This window comes from Mizuhopecten yessoensis, unplaced genomic scaffold (assembly GCF_002113885.1).
Source record: "Mizuhopecten yessoensis strain PY_sf001 unplaced genomic scaffold, ASM211388v2 scaffold1943, whole genome shotgun sequence".
Lineage (NCBI taxonomy): Eukaryota > Metazoa > Mollusca > Bivalvia > Pectinida > Pectinidae > Mizuhopecten > Mizuhopecten yessoensis.
Window position 1 is genome coordinate 2,508 of NW_018404299.1, and position 10,347 is coordinate 12,854.

The following is a 10,347-nucleotide window of genomic DNA, read 5'->3' on the forward strand; positions in this document are numbered from 1 at the left end:
GATGTAGAACTAGATGTGAAAAAATAGTTAATGATTTCGCCTTATCTACAGGATGCACTTTCAAGTCAACATTTATTTCCCAAGGAAACTCAGTATCATATTTCCTTTTAGAGGTAAGAACAGATTTGGCAATTCTCCACCATTTACCTTGATGGATATATTTGTCAATTAGAGAATATTGTAATTGGCTAAGACATTTTTGTTTCGCATTTCTAATCATTGAAATAACTGAATAACGTAATTGTCTGTATTTATCCCACGAGGTGGCAGTATTTATTTGCTTAGCCTTATAATGTTGCCTATTTCTCTGCCTCATTTTCAGCCGGATTTCGTTATTCATCCATATTTTATCATTCGGTGTAATTGTCACTGTCCTTGCGAAAGACTGTGGAAAAAGTTTCAGTATAGATGTCATCATCAGCAACTGAAGGATTCAGATGAGTCTCACTAATACAGAGAATGTCACAGTCACCATATTCAGTGTCAATTAGATCAGTTATATTTCATAATGAACAAATATGTATGTTACCAATTTGTATGTTGTCAGATAGGTACTGGTCACTTCTTATGTTTGGGCCTGGGTTTAGGTGTACATACATACACAATAGTAACAGTATTCCCTTAACCAAGCACTGAAAGTTAATATTTAGAAATGATGTGTTCAGAGATAGAAAGATATCAGAGTGCATCACTCATGGACCCCACCCTGAGCTAGACATGGCTTTTATGTTTATAATCAGTCATTATCAAATAAGAAGGTAAAGAGAATCAGTAGAGCCATGGCCAGTGAGTGGGTCCCACGAGTGATTGCAAATACAATAAGTAAGGTAGATATATAGATATAAGAATAACGCATTATGTGTTCCAACATGCTAATAGTAATACTAGCAATGAAAAATGGTGTTGTTTGAGATTAATGTGCTTGAGGACTCAAGGTGTTATCGTCCGCATAGCCGAGCTTAATTAAGAAATGAAAAATAACTACAAAAACACAAACTAAATTTTACAGACATAAAGTTAAACACAAATTTACCAAACGGCAGCCATGTGGTCCATATGAAAACATGCTGTTCAGGGTAAACAGGCTCTATGCATCTATATGTAGACATTCGTTACCTCAAACGTTTAGGTTACCAAGAAAAACCCCGAATGTCTACCTAGCTGTGAACAGACCATTACAAATAGTATTGAATAGAAAATTGGTAGCACATGCATGTACTCTAGGAATAACAGCCAGTTACTAATAAATGTAAAGAAGAGCACGGGTTTTCACGTTATGCCATACCAATAGTCATACACAAGGTCATAAGCCTGTACATTAGTGTGGATAAATTATACCGGAGTGGACTATCAATTGACTAGTGTTTGAGATACTAAGGTATCTAGATAGAGTACATGTAATGTATGTTGTATAGAAGATATTAAATAATTTAAATGCTTTAAAAACAATTTCGTTTAGTAGTGTTGTATTCTGAGTTGCATAGACAAGCAATTTAGATACAGCTATTTACACGTACAGGGAGAGAATGAGAGCAGGGAAAGAGGGGTGGGATGGGAGGAGGCAATGAAAGGTCGGAGGAGTTCAATAGTTCAGCTTGGTAGCTATTTACCAAATACATACAAGTAATTAGGTGGACATACATTTTCTCACATTTTACACATCAACACCATAGACATGTCACACTATAATACATGTAGCAGTTGACACACAAATACAACTACACCTAAGTTATGGCGGTGTGTACATGTGGCTAATGGAGATAAAAAGATATACAGTGGTGGTAGGAACAAACAAACAAGCTATAGATATAACAATATGTGGGAGGACATTATGTTACGTATAAATACAGGGATTTCTTATAGAAAGGTTATAAAGATATATATACAGGTATTTAAACATGGATTGTTTGATATATTGCATATATGCAAGCATTTAGGTGTGCATACATTTCCTTATTTTCCCCCACATCAACACCATAGTCATGTCATCGTATTAGCTGACACGCAAGTACAGCTACACCTAAGTTATGGCTGTGTGTACACATGGCTAATAGATATAACATAAATAAAGTGATGGTAGGAATAAACAAACATGATATAGATATAACAATATGAGGGAGGACATTATGTGACGTAAAACACAGAGATTTCTTGTAGAAAGAGTACATAGATATTTGAGGTATCTAAAAATGAATTGTTTGATATTTTGCATATATGCAAGCATTTAGTTGTGCATACATTTCCTTACTTTTTACACCTCAACACCATAGTCATGTATTAGCTGCATGCAGGTACACCTACACCTAAGTTATAGCGGTGGGTACATGTGGCTAATGGAGATTAAAAATGTATTGTTGGTAGGAATAAACAAACAAACTAACAATATGTGGGAGGACATTATGTTACGTAAAAATACACAGATTTCTTGTAGAAAGATTATATAGATATATATAGAGGTATTTAAACATGAATTGTTAGATATATTTACATATATACAAGCATTTAGGTGTACACACATTTCCTTATTTTTTTTACACATCAACACAATAGTCATGTCACACTAGGAAATCATCGTATATGTATTAGCTGATACAACTACTATATGTTATGGCTGTGTGTACATGTGGCTTATGGAAATCAAAATAATATAGTGTTGACAGGAATAAACAGACACGCTATAGATATAACGAAATGTGAGAGGACATTAGGTTACGTAAAACACAGATTTTTGCAGAAAGATTATATAGATATATGAGCTCTATATAGAGATATTTAAACCTTAATTGATTGATAATATAAAACATATATATGGAATGAAAGTCTGTAAGTCAGCGTTTCGATGAAGATGATCGGTTGTTCTCAGAGGGGCACGTACTGGATTTGCTAGAGGTGGAGGAGGATGGTATTTTCCCTTCGGATGTTTTAGACAATGGTACACTAGAGTCACTTGACTTAGGCCTCTCAGTATCCGTACGATGACCATGTATGGGCCGATTGCGATTATCAACAAAAGGAGGGTGATCAGGGTATGTTGACAGTTCATCCAACGTGGTTACCTGAGTTTTTCACCATTGCTGGTTGCGGATAACAATCCTTCCATCATTAGTCCCTGCACCAGAGATCAGTCCCTGTCTTTTTAGGTACCTGGCCTTAGCATAAACAGCAGTCCTCTGTTTGGTCACGGCCTCATTTATGTACATATGGCTCCTAGTAGCAGGGGGGATATGGCCACTCTCAGAAGAAGTGCAACACGTCGAGATGGAAATAAACAAAATCTGGCATCGTACACCAAGGACCTTTCCTTACTTTCCTTGAGGCTAGGAAACTTAAAATTATCAACAAATCAAACTTTATATATTAAATTCATCATTTTCCTGTAGTTGTGGTTGCAAATGCCATATTTGATTTGTAAGTTGACTGCAACCAGTAAGTAAACAAATCAGTACCTGGAACTCACTTCAGCAACAGGTGCTGAGCACATAATAAATGCTATAAATGATATACAATAATAACCACTAATATATTATACTTAGAGCAGTAAAAGGTGTCATGTACCTTTTATTAACTTAAGATAAAGAGGTATTTAAAAATGCCAGGTTTGAGATGTGTCCAGAAGCCATAGCTCAGGGTAAAACAAAAGGAAAGTGTGTAGTGAATATGCATTTTAATGCATAATCGGGATAGCCCCGCTTCAATCGGTTTGGTTGACAAGTATGAATTACATACGTTAATAAAACCCGTATGTCAACGTGTGATACCAAGGGCGGATCTAGGCGCCGTCTTTATATATTATATATATATATAAATAAATAGCGCTAATAAATGGCATAATAATTTGTATCAGAAAAATATTGATAATATAATTTAGATTAAATATCTAAAGAACCCGAGTCGAGAGTGATTTTGCTAATTGACTGTACGGTACCCTACACCAATCAAGTACGGGTTACCGTTACTTATAGTCAGTTTACTATGTTTTCCGAAATTCGGAATTTATATACCGGCATTGAGAACGGAATTAAAATAGAAATTTTGCATCCGGTTTTTTAAAAAGTTGAAGAGCGGTCATCTTTAAGTGCAGTGAGGTTTGCCATGGTATGATAATGGTAGGTCACTGTTTTATGTTGATTCTCCTTTTACTTTGTACTTTCGTTTATTACACTCAAAACCAAATAACAAATCCCCCACATAGGATGATCCTTCATGAATGATTATCCTTGGGTCCTTGAAGGGAAAGAGGGGGGCAGGGGGTCTTCATCTTCTATCACCCGCCCCCTTCATCCCACCTCCCGTCCCCTTTCTCCCCCCTTTCCATCTATAACCTCCCGCCCCATCGGGTATAACAAACAACGCCGGAGTATATCAATTGCATGCAAATTGGTGTCCATATGATCCTCCGTGGTAGGTATCGTTATGACCTGTCCTGTTTTAGTTCTGATCACGATCAGTGTCTATGATGGTTTTGTGATATATTCACTTCTTATTACATGTATAACTAATTTGTGATATTTTCTGGATTCCTACATGCTAAATCTTTGACTTGAGGAAAAAAACGGACAGGGGGTCATTATTTCCCGGTTCCCGCCCCTAACTCATGGTTCCCGCCCCTAACTCGCGGTTCCCGCCCTAACTCCCGGAAACCTTCTTCCCTAGCCCCCGGTATCCCGCCCCCTGTCCGCCTCTCTCCTTGAACTCGATGGTCAGGTGGTTGGGCCCCTCCCTTTCCGCACCTTACCCACTCCAGAATCAGGTGCGCACCCCTTCCCCACCATGATTGAGTGACTCACCCATCCGGTGCCTGTGGGTAAATCAGGATGGGGAAGGAGGGGCGCGTGACCCTTCTTCCGTAGCACCCCACCCTACCCTGTCACCCAACTGGCGCCGTACCTATGCAATATTTTATGGGAGTCGAAAAGGTGTAACGTTAATCATTTTTAAGGACCTCGTCTATAAGAGTTTGAAAATAAAAAAGATGTACGTCTATTCCATATTTTTTTGTTTATTTGTGTGTCTAAATAGCGAAAACAAATATTTAACCGATTTTTAACATGGTTACATCACGTTGTAATACTTGCTTACTTAGTCGTAAGAGGAAAGCATACTGTACATCTATCTGTTAAATTTTACAGAAAAAAAACGTTACTAGTAAAAATCGACGAACGACGTCAACAATTTCAAAATATAACGTTGCTGGAAAATATGACGCCCGGACGCGTACTTGGTACTTGTAGGCCTACTTACTAGTAGGCCTACTCTACTGTATATATATATATATATATATATATATATATTATCATTGTTATTCCATTACAAATGCTTTATCCTAGCTATTATGTTACGAATCGGCTAGTGTAATAAAATGGCGCAAGTATTTTGAAAATATGTGAATAATTTTGTCTACAATCTTAAAAATACGATAAACAAAACAAATGGAATAGACATATGTAGGTAATACGCGGGTGACATAATTCACCGATGTTTGTTTAAAAGCTCATCATTTATTATGCTATCTAGGAAATGTTATAAAAATTATAAACTTCTATCGTCTAATTTAGTAATTATGAAAAATGCATTCTATTGAACATATGATATAAGCGAGTTTAAATATTTTACCGGGTCCTCAAAATCCCTGGGTTTTAATTTAAAAGGTAGTTACATTAAAATTTTGCGTCGGGTCGCCGGACGGCATAATACAACGATACCGGATTGAGTTCCACGGAACATCTAAATGAAACGGTTAATAGTTCTGTAGCAACACCAATCGACTGGTATCTTCATTAAAACTTTGATCTGTTTGCCTGTTTCATTGACGCGTATGAGTTGAGTCTACCGTGAGCGAAATACAATCAAATAAATCAGTCTTTGATCGTGCCAATCGAATTTATTTCCCGTTACAAACGTTTGATGTACATTCAGCAGAAATGGAACTTAATCCAGTGTCGCTATAATTTAATTTTAAATATCGATATCTCGGCGAAGCTCAGTTAAAAACCAAATAATATATAATACATTTCAGGCTGTGGTCATGGACATCATGTAAAATGTAGTATGCAAACTGTGACGAAAATGAGTACCTATTTAATTGTTCGTTCGTCATCCGATCCATATTTTGCTTACACGGATGGTGTTATACAACAAAATATAATACGAAATCTTGTGATATATCATTATAACCGAAAGATAACTCGTCAGCAGTTTTAGAGCGCCACAATTTCAATATCGCAATGTCAATGACCCGTGCTTATTTGATAGGGTCGTTTAAAGTTTTTGTCGAGAATATGATAGGCGCAATAAACCGCTGCCCACCAAAACAGTAACATATGATGTCAGATTACTAGTAAAGTAACGTTAATAGTACGAGTACTGTTGTAGGCGTCGTCATTTACAAGTGTGATTGGAAATTTCATGCGACACAATGAAGTTACTTCACTCGAAGAGGAACTTTTAAGACTGAAAGGAAACATTGAACAATCAGCAAGGAAGGTGGACCCCGGCACATTTCAAAGAGATGTTTTCTCCGAGACATTGGTGCCATTTGATTTTGGAGAAGACCATGCTCACTTTATCATTCCAAAGACACACGGGGATGGGAACTGCTTGTACAATGCGGTGTCTATATATTTAAAAGGTTGGTAACACGTTTGGATACATGACAATCTTGTAAATATTGTTATGCATCATAATAGGAGTAAGGAAGCACAGAAAGCTAATTTAATAATTAGACTGAAACAAAAAGCCGAAGGTTAAAATTGTATTTACTGCACGATAGAGATTATTATTAGTTCAAAATGTGTGCGTTATCATGATTTCGTTTACCAATCGTCAGAATCTAGTTAAATAATTGCAGTTTTTAAGCAGTTGCTCTAACATGCGATATGGGAAATTATTATAACACAGTAATGGAACGCAACCCTACTTGTCATGATGATAAAGCCTGCCAAGTTTCAAAAGAATCGGTCAAAAGCTGAGAGAGAATATCTCCAGACAAAACGAGTATGGACACCCGGACGGACTTTATGCAGTGCCATAATAATACACCCTGATATAAGACAGTCTTATAGAATTATATGATAGGAAACGTGTTATCTAACTAATACATATATTTAGTGGGCTCAATTTTGTCATTCAGGTGACGAATCTCTGAACGGATCATTACGAAGCGCGGCTGCCATAGAGTTGTTACTCCGCAAACATGAGTATGCTTCTGTCATCCCTGATGAAGTCCTCTTCTGTACGTCTTTGAGTGACGAATCGAATGGCGTCATGGATTCAACTGGAAGCCGATCAGAGGCTGTCGCACAGGAGGCATTATTGAGTCTTACCGATCGAAGGTGGTCCACACTACTTCACCTGAAAGCAATGGCGTCAGTATTAGACAGGGATGTATTATCGGTGTATCCGGATGTAAATGAGAATATAAGAGCCACTTATAATGCGTTGATATCCCCCATTAGGTCATCACAAAATGAAGGCATAGTCTACATACTCTGGTCACGAGATGGATGCCTAGACAATCGGCCTGGAGTAGCGTACGTCACGAATCATTTTGTGCCTTTCCTCATCCCACACATACCACAACAAGATCATTGTAGTGCAGGAGAATCCAGTAGTATCTTAAATGGAGAAAACATTAAAAACGTCATTTAACTATGTCTTCTTGCTTGAAACAGGCGAAGGTTATCACCAACGATCATGAGAAGTCTACTCCTTTAAGTACTGTGGCCGAGGAGGATACCACGGAGACTAATTTCCCCCAGAATCGCTGCCTGCCAAAAGAGCCAGGACTGAATCCGGGCCAGTGGAAAGTGACATCGCTAGATTTATCTCGAACGGCACCCCTAGCCAAGTGAATGATAACACAAAACAAAATATTAAATCTAATAGACTGCCATCACACGACTTTTCCTTCCCCGCTACCGAATTTATAGATAGACGGAAAAAGAGTGGTTATAGTAATCGCAAGTGTCACAGAGACTGGCTTCTTCAGAACGACTTCCTTGCTTACTCTGAAAGAGAAGACGCCGTGTTTTGCCTCGTGTGCGTACTTTTTCTGACAGAACACAAACATTTTAAAGACGCGATCAATTTCAAGGAAAAACCATTTCGCAACTGGAAGCACTTGAAGAGGGTATTAAGAATCATTCTGACTGTAATTACCACAATAACGCATATGCCTTCTTTGAAAATTTCCAACAAATCAACAAAGATCCCACAAAAAGAATCGACACTACTTTGTCCGAGGAGGCCACGTCTAATGCTGAGAAAAACGCAAAATTCCTTGTCCCTATAATAAAGTGCATAGAATTGTGTGGAAGGCAGGGAATATCACTTCGGGGTCATAGGGATGACGGTACTGCGGACGACGAGAACAAACGAGGCATTTTCAGGGCACTGATAGATCTTCGGGTCGAGACGGATACCATACTAAAGGAGCATATTGATCACTGTCCCAAAATTGCGACAAACATGTCGAAGACATCACAAAATGACATTATCGATTGCATCGGGGACTACATCAGAGGTGTGATAGTTTCAGAGATCAACAGCCGGGACCATTTATACTTTGGAATCGAAGCAGAGAAGGTCAGAGATGTGAGTAACACGGAACAACTGGGGATAGCTTTATGTTACCTGAAAGATAACCAGCCCGTGGAAAGGCTTCTTCAATACGTCAACTGTGAGTCGACGACAGGGGAAGAAATTTGTAAAGCAATTATGGAATCTTTTAAATCCGCCAATCTCGATCAAAGCCGTTGTCGCGCACAGACGTATGATGGGGCAGGAAACATGTCGGGTAAGAACAAAGGATGCCGCGCACGGTTCCAAGAATTGTATCCGCGGGCGCAATACTTCCACTGTGCAAACCACGTTCTGAATCTTGTGCTTAGTGCGGGATGTAAAGAACGAAGCATACAGTGCATGTTGGCAACAGTAAAAGAAATCGGAATAAACTTTAAGTACTCACCAAAACGCCAGCAATAGCTGGAGTCATCGGTAACTGATGTGAATTCTCAGAGAGAAGCAGATGGAGGATCTATGATCAAGCACAAAACTGTAAAAGTCTTGTGTGAAACCAGGTGGGTGGAACGACACACATCTCTGGGGGAATTTGAGGAAATCTTTGTGGCACTGTCGGATTGCCTACAACACATAGGCGACAACGCATCTGGTAAATGGGACCCAAAAGGCATGTTGGAGGCGAAGGGCCTTCTCGCTGCCGTATCATCCCCAAGCTTCCTGGTGTCATTTTGCTCTACAAAGTACGTATTTGGTTACACGAAGGCACTCGGTCCTCTCCTTCAGAGAACTATGCAGGATATGCTGACTGCTTATCAGGAAGTGGGACTCGTCATTGATGAGCTTAAGGCATGCAGGGAAAATGCAGAAAAGGAATTTGATGAGAATGTTTGGCAACAGGCATCAATGATGGCCACCGACGCCGATGTGGAAGCCATGGCCATTCCTAGGCGATGCGGCAGACAGACGACACGAGACAACCTCGACATGGAAGAGCCAGTTGACTACTGGCGGTGTTCTTCCTTCATTCCTTTATTGGACCGTATCATTTCCGAACTGGAATCTAGGTTTAGACCTATGGCTACTAAAGCTATACGGGCTGTTTATCTGCTTCCACAGTTTCTGGACTCACTGACGAACGACGATGTGGAACAGGTCAAGGAGTACTTTGGAAACGGTTTGCCCGATAAACACACGTTTGACCAAGAAATACGTCCGTGGAAGAGGAAATGGAGCGAGATCCTGACAGCGACACGACCATCCACGCTTCACGATGCACTGGAAACTACGAACAAGCACATGTACCCAAATATTCACACCATTTTCAGTATCTTGCTCGTAATGCCAGTGTCCAGTGCTACTGTTGAGCGAGGAAACTCTGCCTTGAAATACATCTAGACGTCGCTCAGGAGCAGCATTGGACAGAGCAGATTGTCGAACTTGACACTGATGTTCGTTCACAAAGACATACCACTATGTTACTCGCAGGTTGTGAAACTATTTTGCAAGAAGTTCCCGAGACGAATGACAAGCGGCAATATGTTTTATGATTGAGTGACATATTTGCGCTTATGAGTGGGTTTGGGTGCATATGGACTTTGTATGGTTATATTATTAATTGTATCAAAAGTAGGGTGATCATATTAATAGTATATGCTGTACTCTTGTGCTACTGTATATATGTTATGTTGAATTTAGAACCGATGAGCCGTAAGCCTCAAGTTAATTTTAAAAGTGCTTGAACTTGAAGACAACTGCTTTAATTTTGAGACTCTCCTCAATGTTGATTTGCATTTCTCAACCCTCTGTTAAAATTATGGTATTATCACA

The 10,347-nt window shown here is 39.1% G+C and overlaps 1 protein-coding gene across 1 annotated transcript; it reads left to right on the forward strand.

Annotated features, from left to right (window-relative positions):
• Positions 1-9,036: 9,036 nt before the first annotated feature.
• LOC110442881 (52 kDa repressor of the inhibitor of the protein kinase-like) lies at positions 9,037-9,915 on the forward strand. The gene has a single exon (XM_021486731.1). It carries the CDS (start codon positions 9,037-9,039, stop codon positions 9,913-9,915), a length of 879 nt encoding a protein of 292 aa, XP_021342406.1.
• The last annotated feature ends 432 nt before the right edge of the window (positions 9,916-10,347 follow it).